A 25,478-nucleotide genomic window follows, 5' to 3' on the forward strand; every position below is an offset into this window, starting at 1 on the left:
GTTAACTCAAACATCACTAAAGGTTAATTCTACTCATTTGAAAAGAGCTTTGAAATCAGTGTTGATGGTAATGAGTTAATTAAATACCTCATTACTTCTACTTAAAAGGAGTAAGTTCACCATACTCATAAAAATTAGTTTTTTTAAACTCAAGCTGTTTGTAGCAATCGGTTTCCCTTAAGCGGTTTAAGTTGCCTTAACTTAATGGTTTTTACATTACTCAGTTGGTTTAAGTCCTCTTCATTTATTTGGTTTTACTGTGTTAAAATTGCTTCGTTTACTCAAATGAATTAAGTTCACAGTACTCATTAGGATCAGTTTTGGAACTTAAATGGTTTGTTGCAATCAGTTTCCTCTAATGGATTGAGTTACCTTAACTTTGAGTTACCCTCTTTTTATGGTTCACTTCAGTGGCGCCAGTGTCAACTGTAGAAATGCTAATAGCTACTAAAAATGAAAGTTATGAGAATTTGTCATATTTAGAGAATGTACAGTTCGGTTTCATATTCCTAATTGATTCAAGCCACCCGAAGCCGGTTTTCAGGGCCAGGTAAGCTTCATTCATGTATACTTCTCACTGTTGACTTTTTTAGAGACATCTGTGGCATTTGTGAGATGACAACCTGCTGGGCGGGTTTTTTGTAGGGTCATTAAAATTCCTGTTCTCTCCTCTGCTACTAAAAGCAACATGTTGGCTCATGTCCATCTCTCTTCTTTGGGTGCTGGAAAAAAATGTGCCCTTTTGCACTGATCTGAGACTTTTGCTCTTTCACTTACTAAAATATAGATAGGAACAATAGTGGCAGAAACTGTTCTTAGATCAGGGCGTAACAGAAACTTTAGCCAGATTTAAAAAAAAAAAACAATGTAAAAGCCCTGAAGGGAGGTGAACCTCATTCAGTAGAGAAACAGATACATGACTTTGGCTCTGAAGATGGTTGAGGCGACCTTTAGCCTCAATTTTCCTGCATCCCTGGTGGCCTCAACAAGAGCCTGCCGGATCAAACCCAGGTCTTTGATCAGCACATTGTGAGTGCACACTGGGTGACCTGGTCATGTGCAGATGAGAGAAGAGGGCAGAGAGAGGGAGGGAGAGCTGCAACTCAAGAACAGGGTATTGTTCCCTCTTTCCTGTCCTCTCCAGGCTAAATCACTACGGAAGCTTTTTTGTTTTGGTCAGCTTTGCCACCACCACCTGCTTCTCCATCTCCACCTCTTTTCATAAACCCCCCACTGAAAACTACTCAGTCACAGACCTGAAAAAAAAAAAAAACTTCTGTAAAGAAACCTCAAACAGCCATTCATTTGTTTAGAGATGCACAAACCCTCAAGGTCACAAGGTTGGAGGCTCAGACATCCTTCAAGGAGTCAAAGGTTGTCTGCATGTGAAACATAAAAGAGATTTTAGGGGAAGATGGCAGCATTACTTCAATATAAGACAAAGCAGAAATAATGCTATTGTTTTAAATGTTTAACCTAATATTCTTGTTTATATTGCACATTTAATCTAATGGAAAATAACACTTTTAATTTCCCAGACACCAATATATTTACATTTTAGAAATAAAATGAGATCTGAAATTACGGCATGGTAATAAAGGTTATGATTATGATTTTGGTAGCATTACGGCACACGGTAAGTGCATAAAGCATTGTTTGTTGTTTGCATCTGCATCTGAGCATTTAAATCTGGAAAATACGATATCCCAGCAAGCAATTTTTGTTTTTAAAAATGTATAATAGATGTTTAATAGACGTCTAAACATAGTCATCTTGGCTAAAACATGGCTAAATTTGGGCTGTCAGTGAAAATCTAATAGACGTCTAAAAATAGGCCACAAATGGGTGAAATAAACAGAAATGAATGACTACACATATAAAGTCTGTCTAATCTGTCTGTGGGCTATTCTTACATGTCTGTTATTTTCACTGACAGCCCAAGTTTAGCCTTATTTTAGCCAAGCTGACATTATGTCTATTAGATTCCTAAACACAAAATTGTATGCTGGGATGTGATGTCAGATTTAACAAAAGGATTTACACAGAGTATGCTTTTGTATTTGACATGCACAAGTAAGATGTTTCATAAAATATACAAAAACCACTAGAGCCGTGCTATATATTACGTTATATTACTATTCCAAATGTTTGGAGGAATGTTCAAATCCATAGAAATATGCAATTATAACTACAGTAGTAACATGGGCACGGCGTAATAAAAGCTTCATTGCTTTTGTACTGTTTCACAGTCTACTCTCATCAGCAATTTCTTTAGCGGTCTTGTTTCACAGCCTTAGGGGCTGAAAAATCACTGAACATGATTTCTGCTGAAGTCCCATAGCATGTAATCAAGAAGACGACACCCATGATTCTATCCTCAGTCACTGTAGCCCCTTTCACACAGTGATACCGGTAAATACCTGGAAAATTTCCCGAATGACTTTACCGGTAAATTTAAAAAGTGCTGTTCACACAGGCAAGAAAAGACCATTCACACATCCATTTCAAAATACCGGTAAATTCTGACATCATTAAAATCACCTCTAAACAGCTGGCCTTGTTTTTGTAAACATAGAAGGGGTCGGGTTTTTGTTGATAGTTTTACTTTTACAGCTTTAGCATTCATGCTGCTTTATCCCAGAGACATCTAAAGACAGAAGTGCAAACTGCAGCTAAATGTTTACACATTTGACTACATTACAAATTCTGTGGATGGATAAATATTGTGAACAACTTCGATGAAAACATGTAAAGGAACACTTTTGCATGTCGAGATGTACATACTATGTGTGTGTGCTGGCGCTCACCGGAACACTCCTTCATGTGCACAGCAAGCGACTGAAGCACAGCTTAAAGGTAAACGAACAGCGGTTTATCACAAGCATTTTATCGATAATTTTTTTCACAGTAGAAAGGAAGGAACATCGAAATATTATCCGACTTACATCTAGCAGCTAAGTGTATCTGGAATAATATTCAAAGGCTTTTATTTTCATAAACAGCACGGATGTGAATGAATCTGAAAGTTCTGATTGGCTGGAAAGATCTGTATGTGTGAAAGGGGTGTGTGTAATCAGACTCTGTCTTTGTTTGTTGTGAATACACGCCCTCTAGCAGCAAAGAGGAGGTAAAGGTGATCAATATAAAGTGCTATAGCAACAAAGATGGCTTTACTTTTAAAAACTTACCATTTTTTAAAAATATATAAGTACTTTAATTTTGACCAGTGTATTTTGATGAATATGAAAAACACTGCAAAATGTGAGAAATGAGCTCGATGGTCAGATGTTCCATCCAATGCATGAAAAAAAATGGAGAAGCAGTATACAGTGAAATGCAAAATCTTGTTCCCTGTAAATGGCTCCATGGAAGCAGCCAGTAGGTAGGTCTTGAAATGCTGTTTGTTACATTTTAATAATCAGTTACAATTCCCTTGTTTACTTATTACAAGCTCATTTCTTGTATTTTTGTATTTACCGTGTTTGAGCAGATAAACATTTTGGTCACAGATGACCTACTTCAGTGTTCTATGGCACACAGTGTAGATTTTATTCCCAAATTAATAAGCACCGGTTTCATTTTAATATGTGGTAATTATGTATAATTAGCTAAGTCAACCATTAAACATACTCTGATGGCAGATGTTCCAATCTATGTGGTGTAATTATGCAGTTAAAAATGTTTAATATGTATTGTTCTCATCATCATAAATATTTGTTGCACTGAAGTCATTTTGGTGTTGGCTTTTTTATGTCAGGTTAGCAGCCTTTAAAAGCCAACCGGGAGAAATGATGATTATTAAGAGTGTAAAAAATAGAACTGCTGGAGTGTGTGGTTGTCTCAGAGCCATGGGAACAAACACACACGTCACTCTGTTTGACTGAAGATTCCGCTGTGAGAGAAGGCTCGCATCAACATGTCTATACACATGATACAGAACGTGTTTTGGGCGAGGTACAATGTGAACTTGGTCACAGAGGCGTAGCCATGCAATTATACATTTGTGTCTTTTTACTCCTTTCAAAAGCGTGTATAATTTAGCAGTGAAGTGAATATCTTTTTTAAACGCAATGACGACATCCTCGGTCTGTCTGATGAGATACTCTGTCAGACGGGCCTACACTCGTACTATGGTCAGGTGTGTATTTATTTGCTGTCCTAAATTGCATGGGGTGACAGTTTAAGAAGACATTTGCAGTTAGTGAAGAGTGAAGGGTGTGAAGATGCATGTCATTTGCTGTGAAACCAGATTGTGTCATTAACGCTGTGGGTGACCTTTCACCTAATTTCAGTAACACCTTGCAGTAGGATGAGATGGAATATTTAATTACACTATATTGTAAGGTGACTTTTTGTTTGTTGTAATTATGCATAATTCACTATATTATACTATTCACTAATGCATATATTCACTATACTGTAGTTGTGTAAAGGGGACAGTTCAGCCAAAATTTTACGTTTTGATATCATTTACTCCTTCTTTACTTCCCAGCAGGCACACAACATCATTAGACATTAATATTAGCTTAGATTTAGGTCATGACGTCAGGAGACCAAAATTCACTGTCTAGCCAGTGTCTAAGGACAACGTTATTTTGACATCAATTAAAGATGTCAAATTATGTTGATATTTGGTTGATTTTAGGTTGAGTTGGAAAATGACCAAAATCCAATGTCTGAGAGATGATAGATGAAGGTGTAACATGAGTAGACGTTGTTATTTGATTGACTTTAGGTTGGACGTTGGACATTGATGTCGGCCTAAGGTTGGGTTTTGACATCAACCGATTTTCATTTCCAAACAAAATCCAACGTCCCCACAATTTTGGGGTATATGTTGTGGTACAACATCAATATGACATCATGTTGACGCCCTGTACCTGCAGAGTTGTTTCAAACGTTTATGCGTATTTTTTTCTTCTGTTAAACACAAAATAATATATTTTAATAAGACAGCTGGAAATTGGTAACCATTGACCTTTTTTCTACTTTAGAAGTTAGTTACAGACTGTCTTCATTGCATCTTCTTTTCTTTTCTCCGCCCCTTTGCGCTCTTTACGCCCCTAGAGATTATGCAGCACCATTATTGCAATCCAAGACCTTTGAAGAAATGATGCCAACGTATCCATAATCCTGGACTAGGCCGTATCCTGAGCTGATGCTGTGGCGGTCACTAAGGAGTGGAGAGCATGAGACTGATGTCTTAAAGACCACAGTGACAGATGAGTTTTCGCATTGATCCTGTGGACCAGCCTGATCACCCGCCGATGACCTACTCAAACCTGAAGCTTCTCCATGATGGACGTCCAGCGTTCTCTAGAGGAGAAATGGTCGTGCCCAACAGAGCCTGGTTTCTCTTGAGGTTTTTTTTTATCGTCACTTTCATCAATTAGTGAATGGGGTCATTAGCACTATAAAGTGCCATTGAGACATCAAAATTTTCAAAAAAAAGGTTTGAGATTTTTGATCACATATTTGTTGTATTAATTAGACCTTCGGCTGTAAGAAATTCATTTTTGTCAAGCTCCTGCACTTTTCATAAATAATCTGCAAGCAGAAAAACCGTAAACAAACCTCAAATTGTGTCTAAGTAGTATAAGTATGAGTATAAGTAGTAAAAAGTAGTATAAGTATGTTTTCATTGCAATGTGATTATAAAATGTATACTTTCAGAAAGGTAATGTGTCCCTTTACCAATCCAACTTTTTAGATTATGGAAAAAGTCTATTTAAAATAATGAAATCATGGACAAAACATTTATTTCCCAATAAAATATGCGATTGTTGCATTTTCTTTTTAAAATAAAACCCAAGTTATAATATATTTTGTTAAACTTTCAAACAATATTATCTGGCCCTTTTTGGTTAATTAAGAAGTCACACAAGACGTCTTGCTGAGGTTACAAATAATTTGTTTATTTTCATAAAGGTTGAACATGACAGTGGAAAACAAGATGACAGGGTGGACATTGGCATGACAGGGTGGACAAAGGTTTTAATTATTAATTTATTATTTTCTTTTCAACAGAAGAAAGAAACTCATAAAGGTTTGGAACCACTAGAGGTTAAGTAAATAGTGAGTGCATTTTCCTTTTTGGGTGAACTATACCTTTAACTCCCATGACTAAAAAAACTGCTCTTCAGAAACCCGCTTTTGTTCGGCTGTTTGTAAATCTCCGTTTTATTTCTCACATTTCCTGTACTTTTTGAAAGAGTTATATTATGTGGAAAACACAAGTCAGCTTAGGTCATATAATTACAACACCTGATGATTTCTGGCATAAGCAAAGCAGTGAGTCAAAACACATGCACGCATCGGACAACTTCCTGATAAATATTTTTTTTAATCTCTTTTCCAGCAGAAGCCAAAGCTCCGCCCCTTCGCGCTCCACCGCGACGTGATTGGATGAGCGGGTCTTATCGCGCCTGTGCTCTGCAACAGCTGCGAGCCGCTCAGATGCTACTGGAGACGGTCGAGGAAGCTTCACAACTGTGGATGAACGCTTTGTCTGTCCTGTATGAAAGAGGAGCGCGGATACCACGGGACGGGCTGCTGGCTTCGACAGTAGCATCAAAGGAGTCGGGAACTTTTACAGGTACATTTGGAAAGGATTCGGAATTGTGTGCGTTGTGTATGAAGCGTTTAACCGTGCGTAATCTGCTGAAGAATGATTTAAAACACGGAGCGCTGCTTCTGCATTGCGTACAGGGGGAACGGTGAAATCGGACTGTGACGAGTGGTTTAATTTAACCCGGTCTTTGTCTTGTGGTAGCTTTGGCCGTGATGTGTCTTACTCGTGTGTTTGTGGAAGAATGGGGGCCAGGCGCCGCAGTGGGCAGTGATCGCTTTAACACAGGCAGTACGTGCGAACTCGAACGAGCAGCTATTGGCAACTGGCACGTACGCTCCCAACTCCATGTATCTCGATCAAGCCATCAAAATACTCCCTAGAGATCGTTTGGCTTGCATTTGACTGATTTTTATCTCTAGGAGAAGCGTAATTAACGATGCTATTTGCTCGAAAAGGATAATAGAGGGCGATTATGTATGATGTTTTATTAGAACCTTGAATGTGTCACCGTCGCGCGGCTTTTGGTCGGTGTTGTTGATGCAGTGTAAAAACAGCGTTAAGTGATAGCGTTAACAGAACTGTTGCCTTAAATGTTTAATTAACATACGTTGTTACGTTTATTTCGCACGTTCGGTTAACTTTGATCTTAATTTTTGGTTGGAAAAGTGTCTAAAATTGCTTAAAGCGAAGGAATGACAAAGGGGTCGTTAGAGCTTAAGTGGCTGGGAACACCGATGTTGTTACCACAATAATAAACATTTTTCGAGTGTGCCGTGGGAGGGGGTCTCGAAAGAAACTTTCTGTTTCTCTGCCACCTCTCCCTTATCTCGAAAGAGAAGGTTTCAGCTTACGCCTAATTAAAAGTATTGATTAGTGACCTGTAATGCCTGTTAGGGAGTCAAGCGATAATAACGCAGACTATCAAGGCTAATAATAATAATAAATGTCTTGTGACTATTGTGATCTGTTAAACACACATACCACGCGATGAGATTTTTGAAAACTATACACACAGTACTGGACAATACAAAAAGTGGATATATTTGGAAGAAATTACATAATAGATAGTGCTCGGATTTTTAGCGACTTACACTTGAGTGTTGTTTTAAAACAAATGTTATTCTTTTAAGCACTTGGAAGCTTTAACTTGCATAAGGACGCGTAAAACAAAATACAAAATGTTTACCTAAGGTTAAAAGCTATGGCAAAGCGGTAAATAGGCTAATGGTAGGGCTAATGTTTTGATAATGTGATGTCAGATATTTATCTTGATGGGAACGCTTCCAGCGCGGTAGACTGTTGCTATAGTAACCACCTCAGGTGAACGCGAGTTTTGTTTGCTGGCATCTGTTTTACACAGACAGCTCAGCGTTGATTATAACTTAGCAGTTTCTGAAAATAATAATACTTATAGTAATAAATACATAGTTTATAAATAAATATAGTTTATAAACATACATTTATTCGTTTTGTTATTTTTAAAACAGGTGTCGTGGAGACATTTTTGCACCATGCAGGAGGCAGTTGACACCGCCGAGCCCGCTTTAGCTCTGCCCATGGGGACCGGAGAGTTCACAGAGCAGCAGATGGGACTCGCCGACAAGATCCCGTTAGTGAAGCCCTACTTCAAAAAGAAGCACGCACAGAGGAAGCTGGACACAAAATGCTTACGCGCTTTAGATGACCCTATTTTGAGCACGTTATTAAGCTCAGATGCTCTCGTCTCAGGGGACGGAGTGTTTGTTCCACGCAACCCGCCTCGACCTCAGCGGAATATATGCACCGCCGCCGTGGAAAAGCAGTCGAGGATTAGTCAGGTGTGCCTGAAGGAGGAGGACGAGAGCACGGATACCGACGTGGCCGCGAGCGAGCTTGCGGGGGAGCAGAAGGTGACGGATATTCAGCGAGTGTCAATAGACACTAATGAGCGTCGCTTCCCGCCCCAGGAGCGCGACGAGGCGGCGCCCTCCTCCGATGTTTCGGGCTCCAAGTTAAATGACATCTACACTGCTGAGACTTTGCAGGGTGCAAATTGCCTCGCCATCAAAGAGGGCGAGATCTTTCAGGATAAAAGCGAGGAGGCCTCTTTGGATCTAGTGTTTGAACTGCTGACCCAGCTCCAGTATCACACGCATCAAGGGGATGCTGTATCGATTTGTGTGGATTTCCTCCAGGGCGTTTGCGTCTATGGCAGTGACTGTGCCCAGCATCACACAGTTTTACCTTACCACTGGCAAATCCGCAGAGTAGATACGCAAATCTGGCAGAGCATATCGGACGACTCTCAAGAACAACTGGAAAGGCTTTATTGCAACCCGGATAACGAACATGTCAGACTTAAGTTTCTGTAAGTACTTTTTGTTTTATGCCACTTTTATTGAAACCTTTTTTCTTTCTTTGCCTAAACCAATAGCAAAAGGTAGTATAGGTATGCAAGCTTTTAGTTCAGTGAGAAAACAAACAGAATTGGTACAAGGGAGGGACTGGTGTGACTTTCACCTAAAAACAAAACAAAACAAAACTACCTAAACCAGTCTGGTTCACAGATCTTATTTCGTTGAGCTGGTCAGCCAGCCTGACCTGATAAAAAGTGGACAACAACCATTCTAAACCCAACAACTAGGCTGCAGTATATTGAGTGACTACTGAGGAGGCAGCCTGTTTGAGTGAAACAGTGCAGTACGTGACAGGAAGTTGCCCTGTGTGCAGGAGCGTGTGTGTTGTGAGTGAGGTATATATGTGACTAAGACATTGTGCTTTTCCCATAAGCCTTCCGCTGGCTGACTTGACATGTAGAAGCGTACTGACAGCTGTAAGCCGTGAACTTGCTCGACCCGCCTCTGCTTGGTTTGGTCAAACACACACACACACATATATACACGCACGCTCCCACTCGATGTGGCTTGAGCTCAGACACTCACACGCACTCGTTGCATAGACCGAGAAAGGCTCACACGCAGACTTGCTCACAAACACGCAAATAAATGAGCTTTGGAGACAGACGCAATTGTGCACACTCTCACCCACCCACACTTGCTTTCATGCACGCACACATTTAGTCACTGTAAATGACGTTTTTATTTTGTGTTTGTCATCATTTACACACAAACATCACCAGACATACCGGTAATGTACTCCACTGCCAAAATTGCTTTCCCTGAGCTGAAACTGTGGTAGCTTTGACCCAGCAGGATTTTTTCCCCCTTCTTTGCCTAAACAAAAGGGACCTTTTGTTTATGAGAATCTTATTTAGGTCCCAAGCCTGATCTGTATGCAAAAGCAGTTTGCAAAAGGAAATGCACTTGGTCATGACAAAGCAGAAGAGACAGTGATTTTAATGCTCACCATGACACAGCTCCTGGCTGCTTCCTTCTTTAAGATAGCACTGCCGATTTGTCATGGAAATTCTCCCTCAGGACAGCCGACTATTTAGGGGGTCTTTCTGTACAGAGTTTAACAGAGCGATTGGCCACGTAACCGTCTCTGTTGGCTCGTTTAGCCCAGGCGCTTTCAGAACTTTGGTTCACAGTGACCTCATTCATGTTAATGGCTAAAGCCTACCATTAACCTCCTGCTGACTTTGGTAGTTCAGGGGTAAAGTGAGACCCACAGAGCCTGTAAACCACACCCCTATCTGCTGATCCCCCGTTTTTTGTTTGTGTGGAGGGTTTTCTCCTCTAGAAGTCATTGTGTAATAATACAAATCATTAAAGTGCAGGAAAGAGAAGGACTATGTGACTAGCTGCCCCAGATGGTATCTGGACATTTTAATCACATAACGATGTAGCAATGTTGTAACTTGTGTGTGTGTGTGTGTGTGTGTGTGTGTGTGTGTGTGTGTATGTAAAACTGTTGATAGGCTATTCAAGTGAAATGTTTTAGACATAGCAAGGGTTTTTAAATATGCATTAAAAATACACAGTTTAAAATTAAGATAAAGCATTTTGGACATGTCTGTTTTGCTAGCATAAGACAAACAACTCACTCACTGACAATTATTTTGTTGACCCAAGTATTCTAATTCAGGTCTACTGTGTATTTCAATTGTGGAACACAATAACCAACTTACTCCTCGTGTTTTAAAAAGAAACATACAGTTGAAGTAAGAATTATTAGCCCCCCTGAATTTTTAAGCCCCCCTGTTTACTTTCCCCCCCAATTTCTGTTTAACGGAGAGAAAGATTTTTTCAGCACATTTCTAAACATAATAGTTTTAATAACTCCTCTCTAATAACTGATTAATTTTATCTTTGCCATGATGACAGTAAATAATATTTTACTAGATATTTTTCAAGACACTTCTATACAGCTTAAAGTGACATTTAAAGGCTTAATTAGGTTAACTTGGCAGGTTAGGGTAATAGGCAAGTCATTGTAAAACAGTGGTTTGTTTTGTAGACTATCGAAATTTTTTTTTGCTTAAATGGGCTAATAATTTTGACCTTAAAATGGCTTTTAAAAAATTTAAAACTGCTTATATTCTAGCCAAAATAAAACAAATATGACTTTCTCCAGAAGAAAAAATAATATCAGACATACTGTGAAAATTTCCTTGCTCTGTTAAACATAATTTGAGAAATTTTTAAAAAAAAGAAAAATAAATTCAAAGGGGGGCTGATAATTATGACTTCAACTGTATATATGTAATATGAAGACTTTTCAAGTAAAATATTTCAGAATAGTTCAGTTCTAAATGATAAATCTGTCGATATACTGTTTAGAATTAACATATATCATTTCAATCCTTTCTGGTTGTCAGACAAAAGTCTAAAATGGCATTTTAGTTGATTTTATTTCAACTGTATCCACAGTGTACATATATTTTGGGTCTGCTTTATACTAGAAATACTAGATCACTAGTATGGCTGATACCGTTTGCTTTGTTTTGCCATGATTCAGAGGAGCAGAGCCTTTCTTTGTTTTGTGTGTGTGTGTGTGTGTGTGTGTGTATGAGTTTTTGTGTCAATGTGTGAGAGCTGTGACCCTTGATCCTGAGAGTTTGGTCTCCATGTGAGCAGCCGAGGGTGAGATGATTGTGTTTGTCACACAATCTCACTGTGCACCAAGGGCACAGTGACCTGAAACCAAGGTGTTTGCATGTGTGTTTACGTGCATGTGTGCCTGCGTGTGTGAGAAATAAGATAACGCCTTAGACGGGCCATGAAATTATTCACATGGGTGAGGTCTTTTGACTTCTCACTGTTTGCCGTCAGTTTGACTCATAAAAAGGAGCTCTTCCTGCATTCTTTTTCTCTTATACGTAGATATAAATGCAATGTAAGTATTAGTAAGTAAAGTATGAAATCATATTGGATTTGTAGAAAATAAACATGGTACTTTACATCTGACAAGACAATGGTACACTCAAAAATATATGTTTTTGCTGTTTGTTCAAATTAGTTTATTTATAGTCAGCTAAAGAACAAAATTCTTGATTTTTTTTATTTTCTTTTTGAGTTTGTTTTTGTTTTATGTCCAATTAATTTAAATGGTAAAAACCATTAAGTTAACTAAATCTATTTGTGTTGGGACTACATGAAGGAATTGTGTGGAAGCCAGCATTTTATACAGTGTACTATTCTTCAAAGTGTCCAATTTTAGTATTTTATTAGTTCTGTGGTGATAGTATTATTACCGTAAGAGCTATTCTTATTGGTTAAGATAGTCTTTACATTAAAGTACAATGGTATTAACATCTAATTTTTATTTTTACCATTTTACACTTTAATTATTTGAGTTTATTTCATCTTTCGTGTGAGTGAGGTCATAAAGATCTCTGTTGCCTCTTTTAAATGTGCTTTCTAACATAAACAAAAGCTGCCAAAATCTGCAGCTGTAGTATGTTTATGTGTTCCTCTCTTGCTGAAAGGGACAAAGACAAAAAAAAAAAAAAGGCAAATAGTGGCTGGATTGTCTGAACAAACAGTTCCGTCTTAGTCCCGCATAGTGCAACAGTAGCGCACGTCCCGTCACTCCTGGCCTCCAGAACATCCTGAGACTTTTTGCAGACTTTTTCGTCTTGTGCAGTGAGTAGAAGGGAAACGAGAGCATTCGCTTGCCCTCAACTCTTCTGAGTGCGTCCTGCCTTTGTGGAAACAAAAAATGAGAAGTCAAGAGTGTTGATTGAGGTTGATTTATTCCCTTAAATCTGTCGAAGAGGAAGAATGGAAAGCCCTTTGCGCTTCATAATCAGCTGCCAGTCAGAGGTTTTACTACAGCTGAGTTTCCGTGTAGATATCATATCGGATCATTACTAAATGAAATGATAGTTGGCTTGGATCAGTGTCATGGAAGCTGGCTTGTCTTTACTCAATACAGGAATGTCTTTTCACACATGATTATTTTACTTTAGTGACGGGTGCGTCTTTCCATAATGCAGTGAGACAAGATAGCACAGACAGCTTGATTGATTATTCTGGAAGTGATATATATTGGCCAGGTTGTGGCTCTCAGTTTGAAGTGTTAAGATGTATTTGTGATGTATTCAGTTGAAGAGGTTTTCTTGGCTGCTTATGTCAGTGCTTTGTGGGATTAAAATGCGAAGTCTTAAGCCAATGTGATTATGGATTGTCCAAAAATTGCCTGGTTGGACGTTTAACCATTGATGTTATTCATTAAAAGGGATAGTTCACCCTAAAAGTGTCATACGAGTGATTTTAACCTCTTGTCATTCCAAGCCCAAAAGACTTCTTCATCTTTGGAACCCAAATTAAGCTCAAGGTGATTTCTGCCGAATAAAATTTTTTCTTGCTGTAATTTAAATGCTTCACAAAGTTAATCATAAAGTCCTTTTAAAAGAGAAACATTTTCCAGAGAGACATTATCACCTTGTATCATGTAAATATTTTATTTTGGTCTCTGTTCACATATGAATGGATATACACAGAGATACACAAATAATGCAGCTGGTAGTTAGGTGACATTTACACAACTTTTTATTAAGATTATGATTACACCTGGTGTTCACACTACTCACTATAAAAAATGTAATGACAAAAAGTCAAGACAACAAATATTTTTATGTTTTATTTTAATAATTCAATCAGGTTTCAACTACATTTTTTAAAGTTAAACTTAAGATTTTTAGTCTGCTTGACTAATGTATGTTGAGATGACTAGAAATGTTTGTTTACAGTGTAGCTCCAGCATTTTTTAATCATTTACAGAACACTCATTCATTTTCCTTCGGCTTAGTCCCTTATTTATCAGGGGTCGCCACAGCGGAATGAGCCGCCAACTATTCCAGCATATGTTTTATGCAGTGAATGACCTCGCAGCCGCAATGCAGTACTGGGAAACACCTGTACACTCTCTCATTCACACACTCACTCATACACTACGGCCAATAGTTCATCCAATTCACCTATGGATTGTGGGGAAAACCGGAGCACCCAGAGGAAACCCGCTTAAACACAGGGAAAACATGCAAACTCTAACCAGAAATGCCAACTGGCCTAGCCGGGATTCGAACTAGCGAGCTTCTTGCTGTAATGCGACAGTGCTTACCACTGAGCCACCCTGACGCCCTATAGAGACATGCACTATAGGTGAATTGGATGAACTATTGGCCCTAGTGTATGGGTGAGTGTGTGAATGAGAGAGTGTACAAGTGTTTCCCAGTACTGCTTCGAGACCACTAAAGATCCTATTTTGTTTGGAAACACTGGCGTTAAGTTTCAGTGTAAACATATTGAAAAGAAAACTTTTGAATATGGAGGTGCAACCATTTACCATCTCTCTCTCATTCCCTGATTTGTCAAGCCACTTTCACATAACCCTTGCACAACTGGTAGACTCTTGGTATGGAAAACGGCAGAATATGCACATGCTCAGTGAGTGTGTATGGTCACAAATTATGCATTTCAGGTTGCACGAATGCAGCAAAAAGTCTGTAAAAGGAGCATTTTCATTCCAAAATGCATTTTAAAACAAAAGTGCACTAGTGTAAATAGCACCTTAAAGGTGATGTATGTAAGTTTTTGACTAAGCATAAAAAATACCCTAATATGTTTGCAGATATTGAAGAAACATGCCAAGTAAACATACTTGTTTATCTGAAAAACAATGCTGAAGTCAGCTATTCTGCTTTGAAAATGTTTTTACCATGCTAAAACGCTGTCTTTGTTTTGGTAATTTTAACCTACCCAATGCCAGTTTAGCCAATTCATGTTGAGATACGCAATGATAAGCATATGGCTAAGTGATATGGCTGTTTGCACCAGACGAAACATGACAAAAATTTAAATACAGCCATTCAGAAGCGCAGACTATGCACTAGCTCACGAAATGGTAAAGTTTATAATCTATTTAATACATATTGACCCTCTTTAACATTATTAAATATACATGCTGAATCATGTGTTTAGTTCTAAAGTTTAATTTCAAACTGTTTATTTTACTTCCAAGATCTGAGGTGAACTATCTGCTGCTGCTTTCAGTATATGGCTTTAAATGTCATGGAAAATGGCATTCAAACTTACATTGTTAGCATTTGACACTCAATAAAACACATGAGGTTTACCTGAAGTGATCATGTCATCAAGTTTTCTGTTGCTCACCTGTGAGAAATAGAAGCCGTTTCTAATATATCAGTTCAAGGTGTTGGTTAGGACAAAAACTCCTTTTAATATGGAAAATATTCCTTCTATTGGGTGCCGTTGCTTTTATTTAGAACACGGTTTAAATTACTCGCTCCTGTACTCAATCTGGCAACCTGCACTTCCATTTGTTTTAATCCAGGAGTGCAATACCTAGTTCAACCACTGGTTTTCAAATTTACATTCTGCACCTTCAGTCATCAATAATGACCTTTAATGTTTTTTTATTATTATTAATCACCAGTTCCTTGTGGATCTTAAAAAAGACTTTTACAAAGAAAGTAAGTGAGGTTGGAAATATGCACTTTTAGACCCCATTGACAAAAACATATGGACAAAAACATTCCTCAGGTTCTTATCCTTTGTGTCCCATGGAAACTGTCAGTCAAACAGGATTAGAACAGCGTGAGGGTGAGTAACTGATGACATTGTTTATATTTTTGGGTGAACTATCCTAATAGCCTCACAGAACCTTTGTTTCGGTGTGCAAATATATACCTCTATGCCATATTACCTGAAAAAGTGTTTGTACATTACTGATACTGACTTCTCCAGCTCCCCTGCATGTCATTGTGTGTTTTTAGCAAGTATCTAAATGCGTCTCATTGCTGAGTTTGCCACCCGCAGAGGTGACTGCCTTATCTCAGAGTTGGTAGTGTGTGATCAGGTGCATACGTGAGTGTGTGCGTTTGTTTAATTCTTCTCAGACTGTGACGCTTGTGCTGGGTGTGAATAATGCTGGCATGCGGGCCGCTCAAGCTGAGCACGTAAAAAGTGAGTTGTTTTGCATGTACGGGATTAAGACGTTAAGAAGATCGTACCATATTTTTGGGCTTTGGGATGAGGGGCAATAGAGCATAGCAATATGAAATGTCTTTTTTATCTGGTCTACTTTGTTTCCCGAGTCGAGTGTCTGACACCACAAACCACAGCTGGCCCAGAGGTGCCTTTTTTACTGTGGTTTGGAACATGTGTGCCAATGGGGCACGGGGTGGCGGGTTAAAGGCTAATCAACGGAGCGTGTCTGTCAGAAGTGGTTGGATGTGGAATATGCCAGTCCTGACGCAGACCTTGTGTTCGGGCATGCTCAGTGGCGCACAAGGTTTTTAGTGGCTGCTAATCCTTCACACTTCATGCGGTCCCTTTCTCTCACTCACACACTCTTTAAGCCACCTCCCTCCCCTTGCTTTGACCCTTTTACCGCTGTTTCTGCTCAGTGCCCAGAGTGTGTATGTGCGTTTAAAGCTGGTGAAATCGGCAGAATCATGATTTAGCTTTTAGAAAAGCAGAACTGTATAGTGTTTTAGCCTGCCAGCTGGGTTTGAGTTCCCCTGATTTGCAGAAGTGCTGGATGACAAGAGAATGGAGAAAGAAATCCAAGCTGAAAAATGATAAAGCTGTTTGGTCATGTAAAGACTGCCGTTAAAATTGCTTGTCATTACTGTGCTTGAAAATTCACCCATGACAGGACAGTTTGCGCAACACTGAATATTTAGTCACCTTCAAGTCATGTTTTTTTCTGATGAACACAAAAGATGTTATTTTGAAAGATTTTGGAAACCTGTAATGATTGACTTTCATAGTAAGAAAAAGCAATTACTATTGAAGTCAATGGTTACAGCTTTTAAAAAATATATATATCTCTTTGTGTTTAACGAAAGAAAGAAACATAACAGGTTTGTGACCTAAATCTTTTCCCCACACACTCTTCAAACTTTCAAAGTGAGAAGTACATGGGTTAGAGCTTTGTATATTTTGGATATTAGTTCCTCGGAAAAAAAACTGCTCGTTAAAATTTGTTCTATGGCTGCAAGTTCAAATCTCAGTTTACCATTATCGAACAAAGATTTAACACAGGGTGTCCGCGGGGTCTTAAAAATTATTAAAAGTTGACAGTTCAATAATGAGAAAATTAAGGCTTTTTCGTTTTTACGAGGTCTTAAATTTTGTTCAAGGGTTGTCCAAAGTGTTTGACTCCAAAACAGCATAAATATATTTACTTTCCACCTAAAATTAACAACGGCATGCTTGATCCACGCGATTGGTTTGGGCTGGGGCGCATCTGGCCAAGCTCCTCTATCAGGGTGATGTCACATAATTTGCGTCAAACGCGGTAAGGTTATGCGATGCACTCCACATGTAGTCTCCTGTTGGAGAAAGACGAGTTTAAACTGTGGCTGAAACCTGTCACTTAAAATATTCTGAGAAGGTCTTTAAAAGGTATTGAAATCACTTTTAAGATTCCTGCATATACCCTGTGATAAAAGCACGCAGCTGAAGGTATTTAAAGTTCCCACATTTTAAGGCGATCTGAATTTGCATTCTGAATTCTTTAGGATTTAATTTGGATCGGATTAAAAAAGTACTATTTCAGAAATTTGTTGAAGTGTTGAAGAATTTTCAGTTTTGGGTGAACTGTATTTTTTTTATTATCGATTAAAAAAATACAGATTTGTAGATACTTCATTTTGTAATGAAATGACAGAATTCCCTCTGGTGACCCAAGATGACTTTCTCTAATCATCTCAATCTCTAGTCTGCTTAACCCCATCTATTCCTCATGGTCTTACATTCAGATCTGCCTTCATCCGATTAACAACCAATAGATAAATCTCCATCCCGCATGTTACGTAACTATGTCACAAAGACCTGTTGAAAGGCTGTGACACACCAAAGCGATAGTCTTCAGTCTGTGAGTTTCTGTAAGGCCAGTTTTTGCACTGTGTACTGATTGGATATTCAGTTAACGAATTAAAAATAAAAGTGAAACCCCTGGGGTGAGCAAAGAACTTTAGATGGCCACAGAAAGGTGTTCTCTTGTTATGTATTCTACCTCCGCATGGATATTTTCACAACAGAAGTGAAGAATCTGATCAGCTGCATTGTTTGCAGTTTATATATGCAATCCTTGTTTTGGTTTCCTTTTTTTAAATGAGGAAAAGAAAATATTTACCTGCTGAACTTGTGCTATGTTGCAGCTTACTATAGTACATTAGGTGTGTTTATGAGAGATTTTTGACAAAGATGCAGCCATCACAAGGTGACCACACGGTCAGCTTTTGTCATCGTCATTTTTTCAAATCGACTTGTGCCGAGTTCAGACTGCCCCGATTTTGACTCGACGACAGGTTTTGAGAAACTGCTGACAAATGCCTGAAATCACAGGCAAATCGGTGCTCGTTCATGTGAGTAAAAATCACACAGTGTGAACTATCAAGATGCAATATGAGAGAATCACCAATAAGTCGTTGATACCTGAGATATTTGGCATGCCAAATATCTGGAGCTGTCGGTGATTCAAATCTTGCCGTGTGAATGAGTTTTGACTGAAAAAACATTGGCGATCACCTACAGTTGATGGCAGAGCAGAATCACTAGTATGGGTAGCTGCAGGCCAGGAGGAGGCTGGAGGAGAAGTTAAGAAGTTAAAGTGTCTTTTCAGTCTATTTGGACCATAAAATGGAGGAAAAACTTGTGTAAATTTGGCAGGAGTGCCTGTGTCTGTTTTTCGTGTCATCTAGCATTCCACAACCGGGTCGAAAAAGAAAACAGTTGAGAAATTGCTAATACCCTTCAAAGCCATTTAACCCCATTAAAGCTTATTTCCCATTATGTAGTTAATAACAAAAAATATACTACGTCACCTCTTGTGTTCCATGTCAATTCTTGCATGTGTTTGGTTGTGAGATTGGCGGTTCTTCCTAGTGTAAAGTATGCAGTGTTAAACCCCCTTTCGGTGATCCATCCTACAGTGTAAAAACTCAGTGACGAAAACGCTACCTCAGATAGTCAGGCAGTGTGAAAGCACCTGTGACATGACTACTTTGAAAATCATACAGTCTGGACACGGCATTAGTGTTACTCTCTTAATCTAGAATTTAGAACTTTATTGCACAGTTGATTCTATCGTAAAAATCAAACCTAGATGTTTGAGAGCATGAAATTAATGAGCATAAAAATGTGCTCTAATTTGCTAATGTTTATTTAGTAACATGCTAAGTAAATGATGTTAGATTGTTATAGAATGCAGTATTTAAAGGATAGCCCACCCAAAACTGAAAATTTTACCATCATTTGCTTACACTTCACTTGTCACAATCCTGTTTCTTTCTTCTGTCGAACACAAAAGAAGATATTCTGGAGAAAGCTGAAAACATGCAACCTTTGTCTTCCGTATTGTTTGTTTTACTCACAATGGAAGTCAAGGATTACAGGTTTCCAGTGTGAAAAAAGGTTTGGAAACTAATTAAAGCAAGTAAATAGTGAGTAAATTTTCATTTTTAGGTAAACGATCCTTTAATACCTTGATTTGTTTAGTCAAAAAAGGAAATGGCAGACAGACAGCAAGCTATTGGCATTCATGTTTGTTGTTTACAGTCGTGAGAGAAGTAGAATTTTGCTTTGCTTATCGCTAGTTTAGATCAGAACTGATCTGTACAGAGACAGAAGAATAGGCCTAGTTCAGGGATTTCCAACCTTCTTTAAATTTGGTTGTGTTCATGACTTTTTCAATTGTGAAACAAAGACCTGGAGCACATTCTAAGCACGTACATGAACACAAATGGTTGTCTTTTATTATCATATTCACGTGGGGATTATGTCCCGGATTTATTTTCAGATTTTCTCTATAAAGTTCTGCCTCTTAAGTCATGTAATGGCCAAACGTTTGTTTACCTGCAGAGTATTTGCTGGCTTTAGTAAATGCTTTGACTTTGACTTATTTTTACCGTTAAACGGCTTTTAAAGGTTACCGTGGTGTAATAATTTACTTTTTGTCATGTATTTAAGGTAATTTATCATCACTGGATAGTGTTTTTAAATACTCGTTGCTCTCTGTTTTTATATCTCACCAAGTCAAATGAGGGTGTGTGTGTACTGGCTGATCTCAGCGTGAATCATCAGGCAGTTACAGGTCATGGTCACCGTGACGATGAACACTGCCTCATGATTGGGTCAGGGGGACATCAAAGTGACGCAGCGCTTTAGCCGGGTTTACAGGAAGAGCAGAACAGGTTATTCACCCGTGACTCCACCTCACAGGTAAGGGAGAGATAAAGAAAGGTGAAACTGGATAATCCACCGCTCATCGTTTCCCTCAACACCATTCAATTACACTCACTCCATCCTGATTATTGGCTGCCCATTCATGTTTTCCTTCTATGTATATTGAGTTGATCAATCCTTTGTGTCCACTCCAAATTTTTCTACATTCAGAATTGAGCCACAGAGATGAACTAGAAAATTCTGTAGCTTCATAAGTAGGCTGTGCTGATGAGTGCAGAGGGAATCAGTCTTTCACTTAATTTAATGGCTGGGAGGTTATTTTTAGTGTTTGAGAGGGAAAGAGGCACAAATGACAAGAGGTTTAAAGCTGGTGGTCTTATGTGTGTGTATGGGCTGACACTGGGATTTCTATTGTTATCACAATGCTATTACTCAGTCCGTCAGGCGCCCTGATGGATAATGGTCTCCATGGTTACCCGGTGCACAGGTGGTCGACTCAGGTTCGGCATGCCATGCTTGAAAAAGAAGCGAGCACTTGTGTGAAAATGAAAAGTGTGTGTGGGTGAGCCACTGTGAATCCTAGCCTGTCAGGAAAGCCACCACAGATGTGTGTGTGTGTGTGCTCTGAAGAAAAACACATCATACTGGGTATCGCATACCTTGATGCACACCCAAAAGAAAAAGGTAACACGAGCTAAGCAGCACTATACAAATTCACATGTGTTTGTGTAAAAGCGCACCATGTCGTGAAATGGAAGCTATGCTACGCTACTTTCCATTGTTGGCTTTCCAGGTTGCTACAGATAATTACATCTGCGAAATGATGTAATAAATGACACAAATGGAGTACCGAGAGAGCTCTAGCTGTTCTGAGACACGGTGTAATTCTCTGGTCTCTATCTTATTTCATGTTGTTTTAGCTCTTTACCTCCTGGTGCTGTCACTTCTGTAACTACCCATTCCTCCTTAATCCCAGAATGCCCTGTTCTTTTCTTATTGTACCTCATTGTCAAGCAGAGAGTTCTAGACAAAGAACAAGCGTTGAGAAGAGAAAGACAGAAAGAAACAGATTGTAAGCTCTAAAGAGCTTGTTCATTTACCAGAACCAGTTTCTCTCATCTGTTTTGTTGTTGTTTCACTTGGGGAAGTGATAGCCATCGTTTCTCGCTAATGGCTTTTATTTGCTCCTGCTTTAGATGCAGGTGGAGGGAAAGTGCAGTGTCCACACACACTGGCCTTCTCAGTCCCTATGCCCTGAGGACAGATGTTGGTACTGTCGAGCATATCTATGCTGCTGTATTGAGCGCAGATGACTTAGCATGAGTCAGCAACACCCTGGAGCGAAACTAGCAACACAGTAATTCCTGCAGGAGGAGATTTGGGTTGTGAAACTCATGAGTGGCTGCAGTTCGGTAAAGAAACTTCAGCTCCGTCTTGAGTTTTGCATCTGTGGATTGCTGAATGCTTGTTGTGTTAGGCACAGTGCTTTTATTTTGGTATGTCAGGACGGACATTTTGTACATAAATTCTTTGGGTCTGATCATGTTGTTTCTTTTATTCTCAGCTCAGCTGCATTCAGGAAAAAACATTTGTGTCGTTCAGTAAATCCTTTCTGCTTCTTACAAGTGAGAAAAGATACAAATGAGGAATTTCTCAATTGTCACAGAAATGTTTCCTGCTTCTCATGCTTTCTCCTGAGAAAAAGAGCCACGTTTTGATTAAGGCTTTTTAGAATTGTCAGCTTGCCACATTCTATTAAACCATTTGAGATTTTATCAACTCAAACATTTTGAGTTCTTGCACGACCAAAGTATCTCAGCCAGCACTGTTATCGCTAACTAAAACTTTTAGTAATTGAAATAAAGCAGTACTAAAATAAAATTGCAAATATTATATCTAGACATAAACCGAATAATAATAATAAGTAAAATGATAACATAATTGAATATAATAACTAGATAAAATAAAAAAGACTTGTTTATAGTAGCAGGAACCAGCTAAACTATATTGTATACATTGAATTGACAAGACTTGGAGACCATTTAGTTTATCTTACAATCATCCTAGTCTAAGCAGGGATTTTACTTTTTTATGCTCTTCACATGTTTCATAAATTGTGTAATTTGTGTCATAGACTCTTTTGAAGATGTAACCAATCAACGAGATGCAGTCAAAACATCTTTAGCCGTACACTTTAACACATTGTGTAAATATTTAGGTTTTGATTGCTTTTCTGAAAATCTAAAACATTTAAATGGATTTTGGCTGTTCATTTACACAACAAGGTCATTTTAGGGGCCTGAAAGTATGTACATTTGAAAACTAGTGTTTCTAGTGAAGCTGTTGTTTAGGCTTGGGCGGTAATACAGTTATATGGGATACCGTGGGATCTAACAATAGCAATACCGTTATACCATCATAAAAACATAGCACTTCTATAGGAGACAAGTATTAAATATAATTTATTTAATGCTTAAAAATGCGTATCCGTGGTTGTCAGCACGGGACATCCTGCAGGAGAAAGATGGCAAGTTGCACACCAAGTGACCTGGTATCAAAAAAGAACCCAACTTCTTCAGTTTGGCATTGTTTCAGGTTTCAACCGAACGCAAAGCAAAAGCTGGTAAATACGGATGAGACAGTTAGCAAATTGTGCAACAATAAGGTGATTGTGAAAGATGGAAATACTTCGTACCTAATTTCGCATATACGGTTTTCAGTTTCTGAATGGTTTAGGCACAAGCCAACAATTTGGTGATGCTGTCTGAGACTTGTGTCATAATTGTGTTATTATACACGGTAATACCGTATACCAAGGTAAAATAGAGAGGAGGTTTGATGATATCAAAATCTGAATACCGCCAAGCCTACTGTTTTTGTTGTGTCATTTTCTGCGGATCTGTGAGAATGAGGATCATTTTGACAACGTTGTCTAAGGTATTTTTAGTACATTGCTGTGTAAGCGAACGCAAAATTGCTAGCTTCGATTTCTTCAGCCTTTTTTTCAGAGATATCAGTTCTGTTCTCTCCATGTTATCTTCCTCCCCTGAGCCAATGAATGTTTTCCAGACATGCGATTACACAAACAGTCCTCCTGATGCTGGATGTGTGAGTAAGACTTGTGTTCTGAAGGACATTAACGCCTTCAAATGGTTACGTTTGGCTGTTATTATTGGACTGGTATTATCTAGTGCTTTGGCTCTGATGGCCAGATGGAAGTACTGAAACTGTGTTGTTCTGGTCTACAGCACGGGGAGCTGGTCTATCTGTTGGGTTTTACGTTGGCTGAGCCGGAGGCCGTGTGCTTGGGCAGAATGTGTGTTTGTGTGCCCGGAACTGTCTGTGAAAGACAGGCTGTCCCGAACACGCTGCGTTAGACTTATCCTGGGTGTGTTTGATTGAAGCCCACGGTGTTCCAGTCGAGAGGACACAATGTGTGTATTTCCTTATGAAAAAGAGAGATGGGACCGTTACGGTAGATTTTGGGGGCTTGATCTTAAAAGAATTGTTTTCTAGAATGATAAGTTTGTCGAAACATTCACTCACTCTGAGTGTTTTTTTTTACATAGTGAATGACCCAAAAAATCCAAAATAACAGGAAAAATCTCATGAAGTGACCCTATTTCAAAATTGTGAAAACACATTTCGATTAAAAACACACAATTGTTTAATCTTTCGGCAATTTCCGAATGGGTGGTTTTGTGAAAAGGTGTCATTTCAGTTTTCATTCATTCATTCATTTTCTTTTCGGCTTAGTCCCTTTATTAATCCAGGGTCGCCACAGCGGAATGAACCGCCAACTTATCCAGCACATGTATGCGGCCCTTCCAGCCGCAACCCATCTCTGGGAAACAACCATACACACTCACTCACACTCATACACTACGGACAATTTAGCCTTCCCAATTCACCTGAACCGCATGTCTTTGGACTTGTTGGGGAAATCGGAGCACCTGGAGGAAACCCACGCAAACGCAGGGAGAACATGCAAACTCCACACAGAACCGCCAACTGACCCAGCCGAGGCTCGAACCAGCAACCTTCTTGCTGTGAGGGGAGAGCACTACCTACTGCGCCACTGCCTCGCCCCATTTCAGTTTTATTTCTAGAATATTTTAATATTTAATACATTGACTATGGGGTGACATGGTGGCTCAGTGGTTAACACTTTCGCCTCACAGCAAGAAGGTCGATGGTTCAAGTCCCGGCTGGGTCAGTTGGCATTTCTGTGTGGAGTTTGCATGTTCTCACTGTGTTGCCGTGGGTTTCCTTCGGGTGCTCCGGTTTCCCCCACAGTCCATAGACATGCACTATTGACCTTATTCAGCGGTGTGGAAGTGTGCTTGTTTTTGCGATTGTTTTAGAACTTCCGATTCAGTCGCCTATGGGAGAAATGACTTGGAATACTAAATGGCAGAAAACAGTAAAACTACTTGCTCTACAAACAAGTGTTTGTATGACTATACAGACAAAGTAGAATATAATAAGAAATATAAGGTTGCAACATCAAGCAGCATAACAAGCTGTTTTTAAAAATGAATGGAGGTGAATGAGACTGGAAGTCTCGAGCCAAAAATATTCAAATGGCTGCGCCAGCTTGTACACGAAGGTGAATAGGTAAATCAAAAACTAAATGGCTGTAGTGTATGTGCATGTAAGAGTGTATGGGAGTTTGCCAGTACTGGGTTACAGCAGGAAGGGCATCCGCTGCATAAAACAACCCCTGATAAATAAGCGACTAAGCTGAAGGAAAATGAATGAATGAATGAGTTCTGTTATGTACTTTTGCATTTCTTTCTTTCCAAATTTAGTTTTGGTTATTCATCTCCAGTGCTGTCATGAATTGAGCAACTCGTAAGCAACAATCTCAACCAAAAGTGTGATTCTTTGCTAATCAGATGTTTATATTTTTATTTGTGAGTTTTATCAGTCATATGGATTGGAACAACACGAGATTGAGCAATTTATGACAGAATGTTGTTTTCAGAATGAAGTTACCCTTTAACTTGTTTACGTAATGCTCTTAATTTTGCCAAGCACTGCCAGGAAACCCTGTTAGACATCAGTGTGTGTAGGAGTCTCATGGTAGTTGTGTTTTGTGTGTGTGAGTGGCTGGTTCACGGTCATGTATACGTGGTCTGCTGACGCAGTTCAGTAGGTCAGTTAACACAGCAATGATAAGCATCTTCGTCCCTCTCTCAATTTTGTTCACACAGGCACATAACCTCTGGCTCTGGTTTTGTTTGTCAGGCATTTTTGAGATCAGATTTGGTGTCTATTATTGGCATGGTTTCACAGGCAGAATG

At 39.0% G+C, this 25,478-nt stretch overlaps 1 protein-coding gene across 1 annotated transcript in view; it reads left to right on the forward strand.

Annotated features, from left to right (window-relative positions):
* Positions 1–5,153: 5,153 nt before the first annotated feature.
* tiparp (TCDD-inducible poly(ADP-ribose) polymerase) overlaps positions 5,154–25,478 on the forward strand; it is a 36,798-nt gene continuing 16,473 nt past the window's right edge. The window contains 3 exon segments of the mRNA XM_056478166.1: positions 5,154–5,362; positions 6,359–6,595; positions 8,059–8,918. Coding sequence (XP_056334141.1) covers positions 8,083–8,918 — 836 coding nt within the window. The 5' untranslated portion in view covers positions 5,154–5,362; positions 6,359–6,595; positions 8,059–8,082.

The sequence above is a fragment of the Danio aesculapii genome, chromosome 18 (genome assembly GCF_903798145.1).
Source record: "Danio aesculapii chromosome 18, fDanAes4.1, whole genome shotgun sequence".
Lineage (NCBI taxonomy): Eukaryota > Metazoa > Chordata > Actinopteri > Cypriniformes > Danionidae > Danio > Danio aesculapii.